General features: G+C 33.9%; 2 protein-coding genes across 6 annotated transcripts in view; both read right to left on the bottom strand.

The window, feature by feature from the left end:
- Positions 1 to 24,610, bottom strand: part of LOC118269676 (peripheral plasma membrane protein CASK) — a 232,638-nt gene that overhangs the window by 143,244 nt on the left and 64,784 nt on the right. The gene's annotated exons all lie outside the window — the stretch shown is intronic.
- On the bottom strand, positions 20,550 to 22,220 carry LOC118269920 (kunitz-type serine protease inhibitor PILP-2-like). The gene is made up of 2 exons (XM_035585304.2): positions 22,054 to 22,220; positions 20,550 to 21,430 (listed from the first exon to the last, which is right to left on the bottom strand). Exons 1-2 carry the CDS (start codon positions 22,157 to 22,159, stop codon positions 21,207 to 21,209), a joined length of 330 nt encoding a protein of 109 aa, XP_035441197.2. The 5' UTR covers positions 22,160 to 22,220; the 3' UTR covers positions 20,550 to 21,206.

Raw genomic sequence — 24,610 nt, forward strand, 5'->3', positions numbered from 1 at the left:
TATTTAAAAAGGAAAAGCATTTTACATAATAAACATGTTATGTTGGCAATACGGCGGAATTATTAATTCTAAGGTATTGCTACGGGGTTGGCAAGGGTCTAAATGGCTCAATAAATTCTATATACAATGGTGTTATTTGGCACAATATTGCTACTTACTCAAGGCCAGGATCGAATATAAATAATAAGCCACGATTACCCTTTAAGACTAAGGTAAGTACTTACTGGTGTCAACGGTTAAGATATCTTGCCAGTGCAAGTGCACCTTTCCAGTCACATGGTTATTTTTAATACAGATATACACATATCACGTGATAACTGCTATTACTAATTCACTGATGATTGTTAACTGCGATCAATATTAAAGTTGTAAGTATAACTCAAATTGCGTAACTAAAAATATTGAAACGCATTTCAAGTATCTACCAATCCCAATTCCTTTAGTTCATCCCTCGAGAATTAGTAATTAACTATCGAGCATTATCGAGTAATCCCACCTGGATTGACCTCTTTCAGCGGCAGAATAAATAAAGGTACGATGGTAGACAAATTTTCGTGTTTTTACGAACACGAGCTGAATAAATGCTGTGATCGGCAAAACCCTTTCGGCTGACTTAACGATTTGAAAGAGACACGTTCGAGCTTGAATGAATGCGCATGGATGTTCAGGTGAAAGAAGATACAACACGATAGCTACAAACAATTTAAACTATCAAGAGAGGAAAGCACACTCGAAAATGATTTAAGGGGTCTTCACTCGTTCGTAGTAATGCAAGCGAAAATACCGTAGCAACGGAATATCGTATTTTAATTTACATTTACATTTATTTTTCTTCTTAATTGAATACTGACAATGTACGCACATAAATTAATGGAATGAAAGTTATTTCGCGAATTTATTTTATACATTTTCCATTTTTTTAAATAAACAGTAACCAAGTCAGCGCAACCGTAATCGAAACTTGGAAAAAACTTTTAATGATGTAAAACTTTGCGTAAGAACAATATGAAAGGAAAATAAAAATTACATTTGGAGAACTTACTTTCCCTTTTTCCTTCAATCACCGTTTTGAATTGAAGAAAGGAGGTTCGCAATTTGGAAATTATGTATTTGTACTTTGGTAGGTGCTTACGTTCTTCAATTCAGAGGGTCATTACCAAATTTTTTGATAAGAAGTTTTCAACCTTGGGGCCTTTTACGATTATGAAAAAGTAATGAAATCGTGAAAAGGCAAATATATGAAACATTTTTATGCTTTCGTAGCGCGTTTGAAAATTCAATAGCGTCATTTCTTATCGCCTACATATTAATATAATTACGAAGAAAAAAGTCTTCGGGGGAAAAAACTGACGTAAATATTATAGGATCCCGAGAACAATGAAATAGCACGTTCATCTGGCACCTGCCCATTATTATTTGTTGAAATGACGTCAGAAACGTGCCATTTCGTAGATTCCATTAAGGTCTGAAGCCGACGAGGCTTTGTTTCTCACTTGGTTTGTCTAATTAGCGTTATCAAGGCGACCGCCTCGTAGTCTCTTTTGTACAGACGCGAGCCACGCCCACAAAATAATTCAATTCAATTGTAACAATCATTCAATTGTTACTTAAACTTTTAAGTTATTGCGACTGATGAACTTTATAACGATGCCATTGGTGAAAATTTGTGGTCTTCTCTAAATAAGCTAATTAGAATTTCAAATGGGTAAGATAAAAAGAAGGATCCCCAATTTGAATGCGCCTTTAGATACCTACTTCCGAATTTTGGAAGGTAAAATGATAATAGCATGGAAATGTACCTGTACCGGCAGAAAATCTTCATTTAGAGCTTATTTCCAGTAAATGTTAATAAGTCGGTAAATCCCATTCCAGTATAAATAGCAGCACAAATCAAAATGGACTACTACTGAGAAGCTGTTATGGCAAAAAAGTTAAGTTCAACGAAATCAGTGGATACACTAGACTATTTTATGTAGAAATTATGTAATATTCTACGTAGACTATTCGATGAAAATGTAATCTGAAAGAGTACGACAACTGAAGAATAGTAAAAAGTGCACATGTACACAGATTGCGACCTGCATTTCTATTAAAATTGCAATGCCTACCAAACTATCAATTCATGTTTGTTGCTATTGCTAGATTGATTTTCAATCACAACCTTATATAGAAAGCAATCTATCGCTCCGTAGCTATCGTCGAGGCATTCCTCGCTATGAAAACGTATTACATCTTGTTCATCCAATTCCAGATCAAAATGTGAAAATACAAAATATACTTCTCAGAAGAACTCCAATATCAAAACATTACGCAAACGAGTTTCAAGATTTTCGTAGTAATTAGGTTTCTACGATTATTACTTCTATTAAAAGTACGAAAGAACAGGGAAAAGTTTTATCAAACCATCAAAAAATATGTTCCTAGTCATTCGAAGAATAAAACAATTTCTACGCAGACTTCTTAATAATTTCGTGTGTGGGTGCTGACAACGTCCCAATTTCGTGAAGATATACCTACAGGAATGAAGGAGAGAATGTATTGTAAGGAATGCTTAGGCCCCTGGGTATTTTGTAAGCAGGTCACTACGTTCTTCGATAGACTTACAAGTACAAAGCGTTCGCTGTTTATTCTGGAATTGGGTTTCTGAATTTAATGTCTTCCAATGTAAGGTTGAAGCTGCTTTATACGAAATTGCAGGGGCGATTTCAGGTGTTTCAAATACAACGGTTCGTTCTCTTGGGAAAAGAATTTCAGTGGGCAATATATTCCAAAATATTATTGTTAAAAGAGTCGCACAGGGTACGCAAACGTTGGCCCTTGTACCCGTCCATATGGCGTTATTTTTATTAGTTTCCTTCCAATACCACGCGTTGGTCGTACGGTTACCGCCATTTGGGATTCGACCGTCGTGTTGCACACAATGTTATTAAAGTATTTTATTTGATGCTGCTACTTTTTTATGGGAAAATGTATGTGAGTTATGTGGAATGTTCTCGAATAAATAATTGGGTTTACTGATGTTAAAAAACACACCAATAAAAGCAAAATAAAAAATATATGCAGCAATAAACTACGCAAATATATGCAGAGTGGAGTATCCAACACATAAAATACATCATATAATGAAACTTTAAAAATATTATTTCCAAACATAACAGTTATGATAGAACACAAAATATGAAATAGAAGTAACAGCCCAACCATTTCAAAAGTAATGAAAAAAATACAAAACGTATTAAAATTAAAACCGCAAAAAGGTGTGGTGTGAAACAACGATAAAATAAACAAAGCGAACTGAGAACTATAGAGTAAACATAGAAAAACAAAGAAAAACATTTGTCCCACAAACGGGAACGGGCTACAAAGTTATTAATTAACGTTCGTTTACAAAGCAAGTTAGCTGTTCCACTTGTTATAATTCAGTTTGTCTATTAGGTAGACGTTAAACGAGAGATGTCGTGGGATGATGCCGTCGGCCATCTGTTTCAGATATCCCGTTTAATATTTTGGAATATATATCGTGGTAAAATATGAGCTATAGCTCGCGATTAATGACGTTTGGCGCGGAGTAGCAGATGTATCGTAAAAGGCAATTTTTTTGTTACCAAAACCATGTTTCAAGTAACGATGTTAATTAATAAAGCTGAGGTATATTTGTGTCTAAAAATCAATGAAAAATAAGGGTTGGGTTTTGAAAAACATGTTTCTGAAAATATAGATCTAGCAAATGTGTGTTGCCGGCGTAAACTCTATTACTGGACGTATTCACCCAACTGTTACATTTTCCAATATAAATTCATCGTCGTGAACATAAACCGGGTCGTAAAACAGGTATACTGGGTATATATGTACAATTTTGACAGTTCGCAAACGGTTACTGTGCGGTTGTTACCTCCGAAGCGTAACCGTTTAGAGATTGGGATATTATTAATAGTCAGTCAGGTAGAAGGCGCTAAATGTTCAACAGAAAGGCCATGCAAGTTTAAACCTATGCCGAATGTTCAGAGATTTTAATTTTGATTCAACAATCGACATTTCCAGTCATCGTCGACTGTGAAACTAAAAGACGTCAATTAACTTCCTTTGAGCTCTTATATAAGTGCTTTTTGGAGCTAATTACAACTTAGGTAATTAGAAAACAAGTTTAAGAATCTTACACAAGTTTTACGGTAATTCTATACGGTAGAGGTCAAAATAAAGTGAAAAACATGTTTACATTTGCTATGTTATTACAAGTAACCCTATTCGCTAACTGCAATAAAAAAATAAATGTTAAATAAGTTAGTAAATAAAATTACGATATGATACGATAATAGAAACCCTAAAATGGTAGCGGCTATAAAGTTCCAATCTTGATAACCATACTGGAGAAAAGAATTCAGTCGCAAGAAAGAAACCACTACATATGGCTGTGATTGTTTGCGCCCCAATATACTTTTACGACTAATAAGAATTGGTTGATCGTAACAAGGGAAATAATAGTGTTTGTGCGTTCGGAAATTAAGGGGTTAATGGAGGAAATTACGTGGAAAGCCAGTTCAGAAGGTCTTCAATGGAAACCGATGCACAATATTGACCTCGGAAGTATCTTGGTACAATCAACTACATTCAATATTCGTAGAACTTGCTTCGAGTTCCGACTTGTGTACTTTTGTACTAGTTTCAAAGCAAACCACTTGCACTAGTGCAGTTCCGATTTGCGTTTTCGCAAGTACTACATTGAAACTTATCCATAGAAATGTTTGAGACTAAAGCTGTAAATTAATAAAACCATGTTGACGAACGAGTACTAGGAGAACATATTTGCACAGTGTTTCTCCATACAACAAGAGTGTTTACAACAGTTTCAAAATAAATTGTTTGAAACGGCCACTTTAGTGTTATACCACTGCATCCTTGAGAGCTAGTTTATTTGTTATGAGTGTGGACTTTTCCCTGGCGACCATTCTGCTGCACTAGGCACGTAGTAAAAGAAACTTGTATTATGTTAACTGGTTATTATCACAGGGAGTTGTTGCTTGTCTACTGAGGTGAAATTACGTTAATCTCTTTTTGTACTCGGTTGTGTGTTCTGAGAAGTTACGTAGTTATTCTAAGACAAGAGAATACATCTAAACATACTACCTAAGTAATTTTAAATAGAAGTTTCAACCGTTTCACAACTTCCTTTATTAAAACCAATTAATAATTCTTCCAAGAGAATAACAACGATGAGCTGAAAATCGCATCGCAACGAAAGCAGAAAGAACAACTAGTCCGCAAGATTACTTCAATCCAAAGTGCAATATCCTTAATGAAAAGCCCTGCAGCAGCTAAGTGCAAAACGAATTCAAAGCGATTGCAATCCCAGCTCGCGATATCATAAACATTGCAAACGAGATACTAAGGACAATAAAATTCACTAGTGTTCACGAGGAAAATACTTGTAAAGCTGGACGCAACAGTTTTATTTGGAAAGGAAAAAATCAGGCCGAGTAAACAATGGAAGCCGCAACAATTCTGTTCCTTGAGTTGGCTTTAGACATAATTTATTCGATGTTTAACGCTTTGCCTTCGCGTAAATCGAATTCAGGTTTTGGAATTCAGCGGCACCAAGAATTTCTAATTTATGGCCTACGTATTTTTATCTTTCAGTGAATATTTTTTTAATAATCAGATTTTTTTACTTAGGCTTTTTTATCAGTAAGTACTTTGTATTTTCATTGCTTTTTGCTTCTGAATAATAACTTAGAAATTTGAAAGTCGTGTTTAAAAGCAATTATAAAAGTTACATTAGTATACAAAGGAAGCAAGAAAATTACCGTAAAACATGGCAACTTTACCATATTTTGGAACAAAAATCGAAATATATTTTTAACCATAAGACGCATAGAAACCAAAACTATATATTTAGAATTGTAGTCTATCTGGCTCACTTTACCGTAATCGTCATTATATACAAACGCTTACTTTAGCCGTAGTAAAGAAAAAACAACATGGGTAAAGATACCAAATTTTTGGCAACTTTACCTACGCGCCGTATTCATCGTGTATTGCATATTAAAGAGTTGTTGAGGTACAGAGGGCTTCATCTAGGACCTCTTCGTATTATAATGCAAACAATATGAGGAAATCTATAAAGATAACGGCTACACAGACGTTCGGGAAAGTTGCCACGGGTTTCATCGTAATTTACATACAAATAATTTGTTACGCTCGGGGTTGTCAAAAAATGAGAATTATTTTTATGACATGTATATTCAAAAAAAAAATATAAACCTTAAACCTAAAGTAAAAAAAAAAGCATAAATATCTGACATAAATATTGTTCCCTTTTAAACTAAATTATGTTCTAAAATTTAAGTATTTATGTTTAAAATTGTAAAAAAAGGCTACAAAATAATGTTTAATCTTTTGACTTTTTAATTTTTTGACTTCACTATCTCCATAGCTAATTTTAACATTAATTTCGTATACTTTTTATATTGTCTAACTCCGAGTTATCTGCGGTTTTGTTTCATGTGAGCTATTTTGGTTCTAAAACAAAAGGTATTATTATATACATTATAACTTATCATCCAGGATATTCACTATTATGCTGGGAAATTTAGGTATTCGAAAATGGTTACATACACACAAACAAGAAAAAAACATTTATTGCCAACCCTAACTGTAGGTAAAGTTGCCACAAAGCAGGCCGTGGCAACTTTACCTTACCTGTGTCAACATTACCGAAGCGATTATTTATCAATAAATTAAAGAAAAAGCAATTGCTGACATTACAACAGTAATCCCAACTATATTATACATTCAAGATCAAAATTTCACTCACCTGTGACATATAATTAAGGCTCTGTGAGCACAATTTAGGAATTACTAACTTTTAGCACATTTTCACGCACTACACTGTGACGGCCATTACTGGTATAATAACAGTCTTGCGTCTACGCAAAATATAGTAAATATTTCCTTTTAATGTCTAAAAAATACTACTATTACAAAACAGAATTCTAGTGGGTAGATTTTTAGATAAATGAGTTTATACTGAATACCTATAGTATGGTAAAGTTGCCAAGGGTCCGGTAAAGTTGCCATAGTTTACCGGTATCGATGCTCACTTCTTTGATCTGATAACTTATTTGAAATATTTCTTAGAATGTCTGGGTTACTCAACAAAATATAAAGCTTTAGTGAAGTCCATCGAGTAAATTAAACTGCGCAAACATCATTGCGCTTGGACGCTCTTTTCAAGCGACAATCTGAATTGTCTCAAACAAATTACATTTTAAAGAGTAAACGTCTACAATGTTTCGGGTTACTTCATAAATTTTAATTCTAAAGGCCAAGATAAGAGAAGACCAGAGTTTTCGGCTCCGTTGAAGCTTATTTTGTGTCCAGATATGGCCTATCTGAATGTTAAATAAACTTTGATATACACGACCGGTTAAGATTTTTCATTTAAATAAGATTGTGATCTGAAACCAAATTAGAGTAGTTACCGAAACGAAGACAAAAATTAGAATGATTGTAGGCACTGAATACTAAATACTTAACTTTCTTTTTTGATTTTTATCTTGAAACCTAAAGGCATTTTCATCGATTTTAGGTGGACCAATTCTCAAATGAGCTGAATACTTTCGGGAAATGTGTGCAATACATCTTCACTACCCACAAATATCTTCTAATAACCCTTCCTTATTTTCCTCCTTCGTCACATAATGAAACAATAGCATTATTATAAACCGTCTACAGCTAATAAAATTTTATTGAATGTTACAATCTACGTATTTAATTATGTCATTGTTTAAGGAAATTTGACGTTTACTGTTGCTGGAAAGGGGTACATAGCAGAACCCAGGGCGCTGGACCCGAATTATTAATGAGCCAAGCGCGTCAGCACAAGCGCTGCTTATTAAACGCTGCACTAAGAAACAATAGTTAGTTAAGAACATGTGAACGGAAACTCAATTTTGAATGCATTTTGCATTTTGTAGCTTCAGAGAAACTTAGTCGATGAATTCAATTTCTAATTAGTTCGTATTACATATTCTCTTATACAGAGCTACTGAGAAAACTAAATTATAAATAAGTATTATTTTCAAAACTATGAACTGAATATTGATATCTCCAATTAAGTTCGATGCCAAATCGATGTTCACAACGCATAATTTAGCTTACCAATCACTTTCAAATACAAGTTACCGTGCACACAAGACCCAAAAACTTTTCTACCTTATGTTAATTTGTTTTTCCATTGTAGGTAACGACTTACTTCAACTTTCTGAAAGCCTGATTGAGAGGGGACAACTTTTACAAATGGCATTAAACAATGAATGGTCTTTGTCACATTTAGGATAACTTAAGGAAGACTTTGTTTGATAGTTTGTTATTTTAAAAGGCGAAGAGGAAATTAAGTACTTCTTTTATTTTAAAATATTCAACACCAATTTAATGATATTCGACAGTATTCTATCTGGATACGCAACTCAACTTTAGAAGATTACTCATCACTTACCACAAGACGATTTCAGCGTGACCGATACTTTATATTATAAAAATCAAATGTCGGTACATTTAACCAAAAGGATTTGACCAGAATTTATTTTATTGTTTTACTTATTTAAGACAAAGAACCGAATGTCCATTGTTCAGTGTTCTGGTGGACAAAACATATTCCAGTAATGTTTACGTTCGCCTCAATTACCAAGTAAATAGAACCACATGGACTAATCTGTCACTAAATGGCCCAAATTGTTTCTAATTAGCCCTTTCATCAAAACCAAACCAATCGATAAAGCTATTGTTAACTCAAAGGTTATATTGAATCAAAACTGATTTGAACTTTCGTGTGCCTACAATAAAAGGGTTTGTACAAACCAAATTAGCTGAATCAATCTTTCGTATTGTTGTTAGTTCGTTCAGAACTTTAATTTCCATTTACTCTTGATATTATTAAATGTGCTTACAAATTAAACAAATTATTATTGGTTGGTCAACGTAAATTTTCTTATTTTAGACTAATAATAAAATTGGAGTGTCTGTTTGTCAATATTACAAACATACACTCCAATTATATTATTGCACACATATCATACATACAGCTTATACATCTGTCTGTCTGTCTATCAGTCTGTTTGTTCCGGCTAATCTTCTGAAATGGACGGAGCGATTTTGACAGGACTTTTATTTGGAGGTAGACGATGCACTTAAAAGTTACTTTTTAAAAAAAAAATATTTTAGATAAAAATTAAAAACCCAAATTTTTTATTATAGGCTTTATATTCTCGGGCAACAGCTAGTTCTTAATCATTTTATTCACATTGAATTTACGTCGAGAAATATTGAATCGAAAACTTTTTCTGCATGAAAAGATTTCCCGAAATATTATAAAAGACCTTGCGCTTTAATACGATTTTAATTGGAAATGAAGTCCTACACAGACTTCAAAGACATTAAGAAGGTCTTTGATGTCTTAAACAAATTATAATTATGTATCCAAATATTCGCAACTAATGAAGTTAGTTTTGGTAAACGTTTCAAATTCTATTAACGCCTTTGCTATCTCTGGAGGTGATGGTATGTGTAATTAACAATCAGTTAATAATTGGAACCATATTACGGAGCGTGATTCAGTGGTTTACTCTAATAAACCACTCTAGAGAGTAGATAGAGATGCTTTGATCTGAGAAAATGAAAGTATGTAGATATACGATAAAAATTTGGTGGTAAAGATAAAAACCGACCATTAATGAGATCAGAAAAAAAAGGGAACGCGGTACTTCATTCAATTTTTGCTATAAATAGCCACCGTTGCCTTTTCAACATGACATTAAGCTCATACATTACCCGAAGACTCAATGTGTGGGCGCAAAGTCACGAAATAAGCCCATGTGACATAAGGGCCAAGTTTCTAAGTACGGATAACGTGATATGACGACGACATCATGAATAAGAAATTCGTTGTTTTACTGCTACTTACATGTAAACAGTTTCCCTTTGACACGAGAGGTAGTTAAATGTTTATAGCTAAGGGTGATGTTAAAATTAAAAGGAAAATAATATATAGGAAAGAGACAAAAGCCGGTTTGTAGTTTGGAACAAAAATAAACTAAGAACGTAACAAACGTGTCCTAAATAGCTTGTTTCTTCGTTGTACGTTTGTTTTGAGAAATTGATCTGGAGTTTCCGTTAAAATGGTTGCTTTTCATCATTATACGTATAAATATTTGTTTAAAAACTTATATTATATAAATATTCGGTTTTTTTACATTAAAAAGACAAAAACAAGAGTATAATTCATACTGTCGGTTTCCTAGCAGGAAATTAAGCAACCAATACGCACATAAATAACAGCAAGTGAGACTTTACACGCGCCATTACCTGTAACAAACAATAAAACATTATGTTACATTTTTCTCTTTTATACTATGTGCGGGGAACAATATGTTACGAGTATTTCTATACATTTCTTACCGTACAGTACAATATGAGAAAATATCAAAAAAGTATAAGTGTTTATAAGAGTTTCGCTAGAGTAATTCATGGCTAATATGGTATGACCGATTAACTCCGTTGTTGAGGTAATCACGGGCGATGGGGAAACTGACAGTCGAGGATAAGTTAGGCGTTATCTCTTTATTAGTTTTGTAGTAGATATTGATGTACATAATCTATTTACTGCTCAACTAATGAACCAGCATTAAAAGAAAATAGACATTGAAGACTATATCATTACGTAAGAAGAGTAAAGAGCAATTCAGCAGATTGTAATATTAAAATTAAGAGTTTTTATTTAACATCGTTACATTGCTGGCAAAATGCAGCCAACGCTTGCGGTGTGTTACCGCAGCATACTGCAAATAATATTCAGATTCATCTTGACCTCATGCCCTAGTTTTCGATAAAGTATAAAGCATTTTGTGTGTAAAGCACTATGTGGCTACAATATTGCTGGATGAGAAATTCCCTATAGCTGTTATGTAAGCCTTATTGGCTAGAGTTTCTGTCTCATATATCAGAGGTCTTCATCGAGTGTATTTCCGTAAATGCTGATACTAGACGTTAAATACGACAGCGTTGTGTAATTTATTTCAGGATTAGTGGTACGATGGTGTACCAAGTTCCTCACGAGAAGATTACTGTGTGGAAGACGATGTATTTGCCTTGTATTGTTGTCGATAAAATATTGCTTCTTTAGTACCTTTGTGATTTAGGTGTACATATATTTTCTGATTCTGATTTATGTTCATTCACAACTAGCCTTTGGACAGTACACAGTATTATTGAAAGTCAACCGCTTGTTAATATTTCACCCGGTGTGCCAAAAGTTAAGTAGAGGATCCTCAATAGCTCACTCTACTATGGAACATATGAAATACAATAAAAATAATAACAAAACATTAAAGATGCGAGATTCCATCGATAGTTAAGTGTGGATAGCAACAAAATGTTCGAAGACGAATTCCTAATACGAGTAACTCAGATTTATCGAGGTCATGACTTCAAGGTAATTGTCAACTCATTGGCAGTTTATGTCATACACAGTAAAAACTGATTCCGTCCTGATTTCTAACAATTTTAAGGAATTAATTTTGTTTCTTACCGTTTCCGAGCCGTCCCTAATTATAAATTACAAACATTATAAAGGTTCGTAATCCTATGTACGTTTTCCCTCATACTTTTTATTTATATTTATGTAATTAAAAACAGTCGGAAGTTTTCACGGTGGAGTAAAAGAAAAATAAAGAGTCCCTATCGGTTGTTTGTTTTCTCAACCAAGCTGTAAAAGTCTGCAAAGAAAAAGAGGGGGAAAGATACCGTAAAATGCCGTTGTTTTGTTTAAACTTGGCTGGGCAATCAGGCAGAGCATATATTTGAAGTATCATTATTGATTTTTAACGGCCTGACAAACTCGGAACTCCCAGTTGCGGTTCTCTACAAAACTTTACCCAACCCATCGTGTCCCAGAGGTATCGTTAACTGTGACTTGTGGAGAATAGCTAGTGGGACAAAGAACATTGATGTATTGTGTCTGTATACTCGTAGATATAAAGTTAGTAATTATTATGGTTACATTTACTACATTGTAACCAGTTCGTAAACACGAAATGATCAGATACAATCTTATTTGTAGTACGCACCCCGAATAAGACATTACTCTTGTTACGTTTAATGCTATACAAGCCAATAGGACAGCTTGGCACGTACAAGCGTCACGTAGACATGATTGGGCACACTCTTGTCGTTGGTAATGAAATTATTGACAAATGAAAAGTGACAATAGTCGTCCTGAAAGTTAATGTAAAAGGGTTTCGGATGTATCGAAAATGTGTCAAGTCGATTTTCTCATATTCTAGTAAATTGAGAGTAATAGTCAGAAGTACCAAGAAAAAGAAAAGGATTGTAAGCAAAAGACACTACCTACTTAGAGAACTAAAAGTAGTTCAGAATAGTAAAGACACTGAAGCTTCAATGTTTGTCTTCAGACTTCGAAATCACTTGAATCCAGGGATTCAAGTATGAAGATTAATCACATAGAAGTAAAGTATTCGTTCATTGATATTAGTTGGTCGAAAAGTATTTTATATTACTTTAGTTGTCAGCTTTTAGGAAGTGTAACATTCTTATTACATCATCAGAGTTTAATGTTCACACTACACTTCTAATGACTTCCCCCGGCTTGGGTGAGGCGAAAGGGAGTGTCAGACTCTTACTTCGTAAAAACCACCCCGTTCTTACTCCTGCTCTTTGAGCCGGAGCCCCGGTAAACCCGCTAGGTAGTCCGCAATTCCGGGTGTTCACACTACTGGATTTGAAATATCGTCTTTGTTTGATAGAATGGATCATAATTTTACGTAAAAGCATTGAAGCGTACTCTTAAACGTTTAAAATATCAACTATAGAATTTGGACCAAAAAAAACAGGCTATGTAGGAAAGCAAATTAAAAGATTTGTACTACGACTGTACACGAATACTGAACCAAAGTTTTGTTACCCAAAAAAATTACTAGAACTTTCCAAAATAAAACAAAGGTGTCCTCAGTACATTGTTTCTGAATCCAATATGAAAAATTCGTGTCCAACTGCAGTCGCTTCCGTGGAATGTTACGCTTCGCATCGAAAAAACCTTCCGTGCACTGAATAAGTAAACCATTGCATTGTGGTGTCCGGTGCAACGTGGCCACACGTTAATGAGCACAGAATTGGGTCACACAGTCACGACGAAGTCAGCGTCCTCTCGCGGATTCATTAAAGTACCAGCTAAATCGCTGTACGAGAACACATATTTTAGACGGGTATGGATTAATTTAAAAAGTTACAGGCTATAAAATTTAATTTTTAATATCTTTGTGAGGGTGTAATGTGCATTCCTGAAGAGTTTTTTAGATAAAAAAGGCATTTTTAAGTATAAAAGAATTCTTACGGTAATGTAATAGGTACCTAAGCACTCTAAGCAGATTTGAAGGCTGTAAAATTTAAACATCAATAAAGTTTATTGCAAGACGCAGCACAATCGAGGACAAAGTGATGCCTATAAAAACGAAATCCTTAATTGTTCGACTTTGCTCTATTTTGTAAATACAAATCCATGATTTAAGTACTTTGGATTACATCGCCGATCATACATATAAAGTACTAGTCTTACTGGCAAACATACCCAAGATTTGTATAAAAGATAAAGATAGTTCTTGGCTCAGTGCTCTTTGCTTATTCCCAAGAATACAAACACAAATATCTAGCTGATATAAGTTCGGGGAATCCGACTAGACTATTCGTGCTAGAAAAATAAAGAAAATTGCTTCTGAGATTTACATGGTACGAACTACAAACCAAAACTAAAGTTCTTCAGACAATCGACAAGTGCGGATTTTGTGGTTTTGATAAGAAAGACACAAAAGCAAATAACATCGCCTTTGATAAATAATTACATTGTGTATTCCGACGAATACTTGGAAGACAAAATTCTCTAGAGACGTATAGAGGATGGGTGAAATGGGATCCCACGATAAATCCACCACGAGTTACGATAAAGTGAAATTTATTTCAACAATAGACGAAATCCGTCGCAGTGTGGTGCTGATAGATTCGATTCTATTAGATTCCAATATTTGAACATCCTCTTGCACTTCCGAAGTGTGAGCAGGAAATTGTGTAGTAATAAATCTTTGAGCGGAAGAGTGTGACACTCTGTGCCGAAGGTGTCTACTAAATGGTAGTGCGGAAGCAGTGATTCTAGGGAATTTGCTTCGGAGATAAATCGAGTGCTTAGGAAGTGAATGCCGCGTGTATTGGCAGGGTGTCTGTGAGGTTTAACAAACGATTAAACGTTATTTATTGCTCGGATATTTTAGGGTTACTCATTTTATTGTTGAGTTAACCTGTTTTATGTGATTTTAAACTCGTTTCGAAACCTGTTTCATGGTAGATGCACACCATTTTTAAAAATGAGTTACAGAACACTTTAAAAAAATGCTGAATCAGAAACCATTTTCCAACTCCCCACAAAGTGCAGCAGAAAACAAATTAATAAACCCATAAGCATCCCGGTACACACGCGCCACGTCTGCCGCAGGAAACAAGGTTAACGATACCGGGCAGGACATAGTTTATTAAATTTTAACTACACCGCGCCAGCGATTTATAACATTACCTGAGCGTAATTAAACGCAAGAAATTAATTAATATTTTATTTTAAGTATTGATTAAAACCCGCCAGTTATATGGACGTTATAAATATTATATTAAACATAGAAGCTTGGGAATTGGATCTGCGACCTGACAACCCACGCTTGAGGTAAAATTTAAGTACAAGGAAACCTGAGAAGAATATATTACGAAGATTCTTGAAAGAAGCTAGCTGTACTAAATTACATGAAGCTTTCCAGATTTGGATTGCTGTTTGATTGATGTTTCTTTCCTTTATTTTAGTTATGGTTAGTAGTTGAATGGTTTAATCTTATATTTTATTCTTTCCTAATTGCCGCTTTGCCTGTTTAAAAGGTTTTACTCACGGGAATGGCGGGATAAAAAACAATCCTTGTTAGAGGCTGATAATGTAGCTTTCAATAGGTGAAAGAATAAATTAAAAATCAGTAGGTTTCTGTTTCTTTCTATCAGGTTTCTGTGCTCACATGAACAAAAGATTCTTCCATGTGTATATTATAGAGGCCATACACTGACATAGTCGCTTTAATTAAAATTGATAGCTTAATTTAAGTGGCCACATGAAGCTAACTTCAGTTGAACCACAAGGGACAACCACCAGACAAACATGGCAGCCACTAAAATCAATTCATGTTACTAAGAGATCTGTTTGTTTGACTACGTAAGCTAAAGCATTAAGTCTAAGAACGGTAAATAGTTTCAACTTGGCAACTGTGTCAAGACAGACGTGTTCGTTAATTAGTTCTGTTATAAACTTCACTAGCGTTCACTTATCATTCCAACCAAGGCTCCTTTAAATGTGGAAGTCTAATAAAGATCTTTTCATGAGAATTGGTACATAGAAAAATATAGAACGTCCCTTTTTTCAAAGTCGGTAAAAAACATGCATTGCTTTATAAGATTACGTATGCAAGGTGCGGTTTCATTTGCAGTCTTGAAACTTTCAAGTAGGTAATTAGCTAACTAAATGCAGGTACCGTTGATTCCTCTCTACATCATCCTAAGATTCGAATCGTAGAGAATTCATATTTGTACTGGCTAAGAGCAAAAAGTTAAATAATTGGTTTCAGCTGATACTAGCGCAGTTTTACATCTCAAGAATTCGTGTTTCGTCGCCTTTCGTTCCAACATGTTTATACAACGTATAGAAGATGTTAAACATCTCAGACAACGTCCCTATGTTTGTCTTTGGAGAAGTGCTACAGTTCCCTTGAGCGCTGTCTCAGTATTTGTTAAAAGTTTCCGAGCAAACTACATTTAACACTGTACGAGTATTTTCTGATTTACCCAAAGCTGTTGTATAGCCTTTCAGCAAGTTCGAACATGTATGTATACCTTCTTAGATATATAAGGATAAGCTTCGAATAGATTTCTATTACAACAGAGACTAGCCAACTAGATCTTAGGTTTTGTAAGCTAACATAAACTTTTCTTTCACTCTGTGATTCAATACCTTTGCTGCTGTTACCAGGTGTACTTGAACCTCGTGAGAAAACCATTGCCAATTATCAGGTATTTGGACTAATCTGAGATACTACTTTATTCATTAATCACAATGCACTCATAATGCCAATGATGTTTCGGGTGTTAGTACCTATATTACTATGATCGCTTACCATCAAGCACATGTAGGTAAATATACTTACTATTGATAGAAGTATGAAAAACCATGTGTATAATACACAGTTCGTTGATATTAATTTTACGATATTGAATAATTTCCTACGTTTTTCTGATTGCTGAACATAAATCGTTCGACGTAATTGGAACTCGCGTACTGCACATTACATACGGATTTATGCATCACAGGTGACACATAAAATCTCAAAATGTATCGGTTTGTTATTTTTGACTACAGGGACCTTTCATCAAACATATTGGTGAAAAAAATATTTCAATTTTTGTTACACGTTTTAACCACGTGTAAAACGTTCATATGAATGTAAAAAATATTTAAAACACTGCTACGTAAAATTCAGCAACAATTTTGAGAAATTCAATCACAATATTTAAAGTTTTTAATTATCTAGATATTTTGATAACGTACGAACAGCAATTTACTTACGTATAATTTTACGCAGCTTTATGGAAGTTACACAGACCATAAAAAGAGAAAAAATATCGCATACGAGTTTCCAAATTTTCACTTTTAATTTCTAAAAAACCTTACTGCTAAAATTCATCGTTGCAGCACTAATTATTCACATATTAAAAACCCCGTCGAAATTTATTTCGAGCATCTGGGAGATAATGTTTACGATGTTGCATGTTCGCTGTTCGTGTTTCATGTTACACTCGCGAGCATGACGCGGAACTGAATCAAATTACTTTCATGTTGACACTGCTCGCTACTCGCTATGTTGTGTTGTAAGAGAGTTATTTTCTTTATAGAAGAGAAGATGTGAGATAATTAGTGTGCCGCGCCGTGCTTTGTTTTGCTCGCAATGACGGCTCTTCAATTTTCCATTAAGATAGAAAACATCTTGTTTTGTGTTTGAAAATTGAAAAGGTTTTTGTAACAAATTGCAGATGCATTAGCAGCGCTTTATCACGGCATCCATTTGTAAAAAATAGATTTAATTTTACAATTCAGTTTTAAGTTCTTTTATTAGAATAAATATGAACTAGTTGAAGAAAAACATACATTAAAAATATTACCTGAGTTTAAAATACAATTGTCACTAAATTAACGCACTTCAACCAATGTCAACAAATTCACACTTGATTAATATAGGTACGTTTGTTGGATTAGTAAAACACATCTTGTAAATACATCGTAACATTATGAAACTTCGGCAAACGTAAGCTAGTAACTTTCGCTACAGACTGATGGCAACAGGATAATCTTGAGTAGAAAGTTGTAAAGTCGATAGGATTGGGAACGGGCGTACCATTCAGTTCAATACGTTTACTTAAATATGATGTTGATGTTCGAAGCTCACATGTTTTCCGAATAACGACAAATGTATGAAGTATAATTTCTGTTTGAACATACTTTTTACTTACAGATCGTATTCAGAGGTTGACTTTTAAGATATTTGATTCGATCGCAATGAAATGAAAAGAAACATAAAATTGAACAAGATCTAAAACCAGCTGTAATATAACGCTCAATAAATCAATCCAATTGTCTGGAGGCTGAGCACGAGCGAAACAATAAGCAGAACCTTCCCACTCATCTCCCTTCTCGTTACTTCGGAACAAATGTTAAGGGTCATTTTACATTTTCTTGACTTGAAATAACCGTTGTTTCTAATTATAGCAACCATTATGATATCGAGTTATCAAACCGTATTATAATTACTTAATTATGTTCAACTTGAGCCGTGTCGAGGTTTTCGTTGAAACATATTGCAGATTAGAGTTTCAACATGAGCTTGAATCTTTTTTTTTTCGCGACGAATATAAACTCATAAGGTGATCTTATCTCCATGCGAGTTTCGACCCTTCACTGAAATATTGCCCTTAATTTATTCGGTTGAAAGAAGACCGAGCGGACATGAAAAAGAACCAGAGCGAATAGCTACAGGATGTCGTTTAAATTAAAGTTGATATATAACGAAATAATTTTGATAAAATATCAGCTTGATATTCAATGGTTAAATGTGAAATTTTGCTATAGTTTAGTATTTCTGGATTTACGTTTTGCTCGCTCAGATTTAACACAAAATCTCACCAACAGTTGCTACCAAAGCACAAAACCAATAAGAACATTTACAGATTTTATTAAGCTGGACAGCATGTGGTTTCTATTTCCCCGACCGACAGATGGAAACAAAGGCCGCATCTACCGCTAAGTACATTTCGTGATGCAGTCATTAAAACCATTAAACTAACACAATAAAAGCGCTCAACCAGAACTAAACGGGAACAACTTCAGTAAATGTACTTACCTACTTTGTTACTTTAGGGAAGTGACGATATTGCTTGTAACAGGGTTATGTTAGTATCCACAGGGTATATTGACATCCATTTTTACATAAGCATTATTATTTAGGCTTTGTAGTCTTAAGTTTACAAACGATATCAGATTAATTTGGTTAACTTTGAAAATTGCTAGCCTTCTAAGTGTTCGACTGCCAATATAGAACTGTTGAAGGCAAATCCTCCGCTAACGTCGGTCACCGGTGAAAAATAATCTAGTTTGAAGGTATAATAAATACCATAACATTCATGAGATTAGTTATCTACAAAAGTATTTACATGTTAAAGACTTTTCGAGTTATTCGAATTGGGTAGGTTTTCTATCAATTGCTCTTTTAGCTACAGCAGTCCTCGTATTCCAATTTACGTAAGAAACACTATATATCATGTCTTTTTATATTAAGTTTAAAAGAAATAATAGAGAATATTTAAACAAAGAACAATTCCGTGGCACCCCTATCTGTACAGGTAGAAATCCATTGTAGTCTCATTTGTTAACAGGAAATACAGATTTTCGTCAAGTCATTGTTTTGTAGGCTTCCCTTTATATTGTTAGCTAATGACTCGCTATTTTTATAATTACCTAAGCTTTTATTTCGAGGGAGAGATTTTCATTTTTTTGAACAAAATCAGGACAGCAGTTTTATGTTTGGCTTCTTGGCAAATAAATTTTTAGGCGCTTTGAAATGTATGTAATGTATACCTATAGGGTATGTTTCATTACCATTAACATTGTAACCTTCTCTTTGTTATTTCGAAGTAATTGGTTCCAAACATTATGTAGAGAATACACTAGCTATCTAACGGGTGTCCCAATAAGAACGCAAGATTTAAATTTGGCGGCATTCGAAGTATCATTGTTTGACATTTGAACAAGTGTTATTTTTTGTTAGTATAAGGTACGAGGTTAGTAAAAATGGAGCGCTACACGATTTTGAGCCAGGTCAAGCGCAAACAGTCAATCATTGTTCGGTATGTAAAAGATAACCAGTCTTTTCGTACCTCGAATTGAAGATATGGATTTGGAGGGTACGTGGTTTCAACAAGATAGCGCCACATGTCATACAACCTAAGAAACAATTGAATTGCTGCATCAGTCATGTCCCGGTCGTGTTATTTCACGTTTTTTAGACCAAGAATTGGCCGCCTAGATCATGTGATTTATCACCATTAGACTTTTTCTTTGAGGTTTCTTAAAGTCGATGGTTTATGCAAATAAGCCGACGAAGACTCAAGCCTTAAAAGGAAATTGGACGCTGTATTAATGAAATACCGCAGCATTAATGCAAAACGGTCATTGAAATTTCATGAAAGATAGCGTATGTTTCAGCAAACCAGCGGCAGCCATCTTACCGATGTATTGTTCCATAGATACCTCATCCTTCTCTACTTTACGATAATATAAAGCTTTCACGATTTTTTTAAAAATATCTGCGTTTTATTTAAAATTTAAATCTTGCGTTCTTGTTCGAAGTAATTGGTTCCAAACATTATGTAGAGAATACACTAGCTATCTATATCTATATTTACCACATATATCTAAATTCACAATACATGTATCTGTCACATTGTTTGCTTTCATTAATTAATATTTGCCCCAACATTTGCGGCCTAATGGAAAGTTTTGGTATCGATTTGGTGTTCTGAAAATTAATTGGAATAATTTGGCAAGAAGGACGAATCGGGACAGGTTGGGTAGCAACAAATCCAGATCAAAAGGAGGAAATTAAATGTGATGCGTTAATTTGCTGGATTATTCGTATCTTCAAGGGATTTGAAACTCTCTGTGGGTGTAAATAAAGTTTGTTTACGTAAACAAATATAAAGACGTATCTAATAAGCACAATTTATTATTACGTCGATAAAGCCGATGGAGTCAGTAAATCATAAAGTGTGCGTACTTATACCTATGACATTACCATAAATATTGGGGTCATAAAATATATTTTTGAAATAAACGGCTTTCCGCGTCACCGTATAAATAAAAGCCACGCCATAAAACGTTTATTTTTTCAGCAGTAAATATATTCCATAGTATAAACCAATATATCATATTAGTATTAGTCACACATGAATTCAATAGTGTCGCATGTTGCGCTTACACTTAAAAAATCCAAATTATCGTATACATATAGGAAATAATCTCAATAATAGGAAATGTGGACGTTGTATCAGAAATAAGTCGATAATCACAGTTTGCTGTTAGGTAGCCCAATGGCCGGATACAAATTAGAATTTCGCATATATTGCAATACGATATACTGCAATATCGTATCCAATCCGAATCCAAGTGAACTGAAATTTGGCAGAACATTTAATTGTGTTACATACAAATTTATACTTATAAATCAAATAGGAGTGCCTTTTATATAATAATGAATATACATACGATTTATACAATGTTTGTCTGTCTGTCTGTTTGTTTGTTCTGGTTAATCTCAGAAATGGCTGGATCGATTTTGACGGGAATTTTATTGGCAGGTAGCCGATGTACTAAGGATTAGGTACTCCTTAGTCATCTTAGGCTAATTTTACTTAGTCCGTAATCGACGCGAGCAAAGGCGGACATCAGCTATTAGTGCTAAATACATTTTATTTAATCTTATCTTAGTACACACTTGTAAACTCCAATTATTCGGTTAAATTCGTCTATTTTTATTACAAAACAGCTCGCAGGATCGTTCAGTAGCAAATCTATTTTCGTTGCCTCCACAACCGGAGTAGAAAAACCTCATACATTTTCGTCTGACAACATCGAAGAACCAGGCCAATTGCATGTAGTTGCAGGGTCCTTTACTTGGTGCCTGATAACACATGTATGGCATATTCTTTAGACTCGATGGAAAAGGACCATCAACGGGGCCTGCAAATATAAAAACAATACTTAGGTACATGTTATGCACCTCTTCACTTCACATATTGATGCTGTTTGGCAGACTTGACTAATTCTAATGCCGATTTAAAATCATATTAGACCCCGGTTCCCGGTCCCAGGGCCTTATAGACATTTGCCAATTAGGAAATATTTCATTCTTATTAACTACGCAATTGTCCTTCGATTCCAGAAACCAGTTTTATTTTGTCTGAATAATTTACAAATAACAACAAAAATATTTCCATTTTAATCAATTTCAATTAAAGTTAATTTACTTCAGAATATTCTGAATCGAGAAATATACGAATGAAATTCGTATTGTACTACAATATAATCCAAATATTTAGTCTTGTTCTACATTTTCTAGTGAATTTGAATTTTCATCTGAAGCTGTACTTGCAGCAAATTGCATACAAATCTCTTGTAGAACAATTTTCTTTGTATTTCAATGTAATTTCGTTGGTTCGTGAAACACAATAAAATAACGAGAATTACTTCGATAAACTGACGAAAACCGGCCATCACTATGATGGATTATGTAACATGTAATACTTACAAATATTATATTTAAGTCACATATTCTATGACAAGGATAGATCTAAATTACTTACGTCCATCTTTCACATAGTCGTGGGCGTAGAGTTGAGCAAATTTAGCACAAAATACTAGAACAACATTGATGGTCAATAAACAGAGTATTGTGTGTAACGTCCGCATTGTCTAATCCAATTTCTTCTGGGACGATCACGTGGTGCAAACATGGCGGCATTGCAATCAAACGCGGTAACAATCAGGGTCATCTCGTTTAGATTTCAATTCATTACATTTACACAAACAAATATGGGCGCATTACGCCAATTTTTAACAGTCCACATATTTGGTAAATGATGACAAAAATGTAACAGAATTTTCTCTTGATTTATATAAATATAGCTGCGTATGTTACTGTGAAAGCTTTGTTCCAGCGAGTTTTATTTCAAAGAGAATTTATTTAAATTTACATTTTACTCCTGTTTCCCGAACAAATAGCATCGAGGGAGTACTTTCAGTGAAACATTTTGCCTGTAGGTACCAACGAAATCGCGATGTCAGCGCGTTAAACACCGCATTAACTTATATTTTAAATGTATCAAAAGAAATTAGACAACATTAATGCATGTTAATATTTATTGGTTATCCTGAAGCGTGGCAGCCCTGTGCGCAATCAGAAACAATCAACCGTTATATTGATGTAGCCAGTTTTATGGCCACAATCTGTATGAATTTTAGATAAAGGGAAGATTGGTCTTTTATTGCGAATCATGCTTACACGACTTGCATACAACTCAGCACTGTTTTCAATTCAAACACCAATAAATCTTTTTTGTTTCCAAGCCACCAAGAGGTGGATTTCAAAGTTTTTCTTTTTTCCATTTACATGTACGTACTTATGTTTCTTTGCTAAGCTCTTGTAAATTTCGTTGGTATATCTGCTGTTATTTAAGCAGCAGTTGTGTGCTTTCTCACACTTTCTTAGAATCGTTTAAGCGCTGTTTTGCACTTACTGTATTATTTCTCGGGCCTTAATCCGACTGAATTTACATGAATCTGTTCTGTTTGTTAGTTGATCACGTACAAGCGATTTAGATTCAATGTAAGGTAAACTTGTATTGTAAATATCTCACTGGGGTTCTGTTACTTTATTTGAAGTAGTAGGTACCTATGTGTATAGTTAGGATTCAGTCCACCATAGCCAGGGTTCTTTGAAAATGGACTTATAGCGTTCACAGTCTAGTCACAAAGCTTTGTGTCATACGTAAGCGGATTTTATTTTTACATGGAACCATTGTGCTGATTTCTATAGAAGTTGAATCAGATTTGTCACATATAATTTCAGTTTGAAACAAGATATTGGAATCAAAATATCTACAACTAACATAACAAAAATAAAAATCAGCTAAAAAATTTGTTTTAATGTTTAAATTACTACTGAAATATTTATAATACGAGTCTACTGATAAATAATCTACAGTCTGTATAAAGTTGATTAAAATAAATATACCGACGAAATTAATTAAAAAGAAACTGTTTCACATTATTCTGAAATATTCGAATCTGCTTCTTTTGTATCAATACGTAAGGACATTAAAAACAAAAATTATTCACAACATAAAATTTAAAATGAATCCACAACTCATTATTCAGTAATCAAAAATTCGAGTAGGTATGGCAGGAAAGTTTTAAAATGTACATTTAAAACAAAATATCAGATGGAATGTCAAATAAATGAGAACGTATTCACGGATAACGTTGATTAAACAGAATTCAAACATTACAGTTTAAAATTAGCCCCGAACGTTACGGAACCATATGAATGTGAAATAAAAGCTTACATTTCCCAATACGAACGTTAAAAACAAAGGTCTGACGAAAAATATCATAAATCCGATCCAGGTTGGAACAAAAACTTGAATAACGTGACACAGTTGAATATTATACAGTTTTTTGTAACAATAACATTATTAAATGTATTAATAAAAGCAATTTGGACACCGACTCCGTGTCTTAAATCATTATTCCAAAATCTAGGTCTTCGTTGTATAAGTGATTAAGTTAGTCATTGTTTGTTCTTGATTTTAGTTAATTTATATTATTAAATCCGTTCGCATGTACACAAATTCTAGTTAAAATTGAAATCTATTGTTAGCCTTAATCTCTGTAATTCACATAACCTATTGTAAATTATATGTAACGCTGTTCGTTTTATAAATAAATGTATAACAGGAAAGTATTGATTTTTTATAATATTTCAATGTTCTATTTCGTGTTTCGACATGGAAAATTTTGAGAATTTTACACGTGTCGGTACGAGTTGTTAAGCCGAGACCGTATAAATAACTTGGAACAAAAGAGGCCAACAGTTTACCCGTCAATCTAACATTATCAAACGTATCTCCAATAAAACAAGTTGGGATCAGCAAAAAACTAGCAACAAACAAAACTGAAGAAATCCACAAAACCGTTTATCAAGGGTAACATGTTCAGCAATTAATCAATAAGACAGGATCTGGGCCTTTCGGTTGTCATGACAACGGGCATACCGTCTAAAAATAAATCGTACAAATTAAATTGTACAAGCACTGATTGAGCCGAACGAATGTAGTGATTAAAAGTTTTCTTTTCAAACGT

Source organism: Spodoptera frugiperda, chromosome 30 (genome assembly GCF_023101765.2).
Source record: "Spodoptera frugiperda isolate SF20-4 chromosome 30, AGI-APGP_CSIRO_Sfru_2.0, whole genome shotgun sequence".
NCBI classification, from domain to species: domain Eukaryota; kingdom Metazoa; phylum Arthropoda; class Insecta; order Lepidoptera; family Noctuidae; genus Spodoptera; species Spodoptera frugiperda.

What these genes read in the sequence shown, in the direction of transcription:
- LOC118269920 (XM_035585304.2), bottom strand. Translation starts at nt 22,159, where the DNA reads ATGCGGACGTTACACACAATACTCTGTTTATTGACCATCAATGTTGTT. An exon ending in CGACTATGTGAAAGATGGAC is followed by an intron (nt 21,431 to 22,053) that starts GTAAGTAATTTA and finishes TTATATTTGCAG; the next exon opens with GCCCCGTTGATGGTCCTTTT.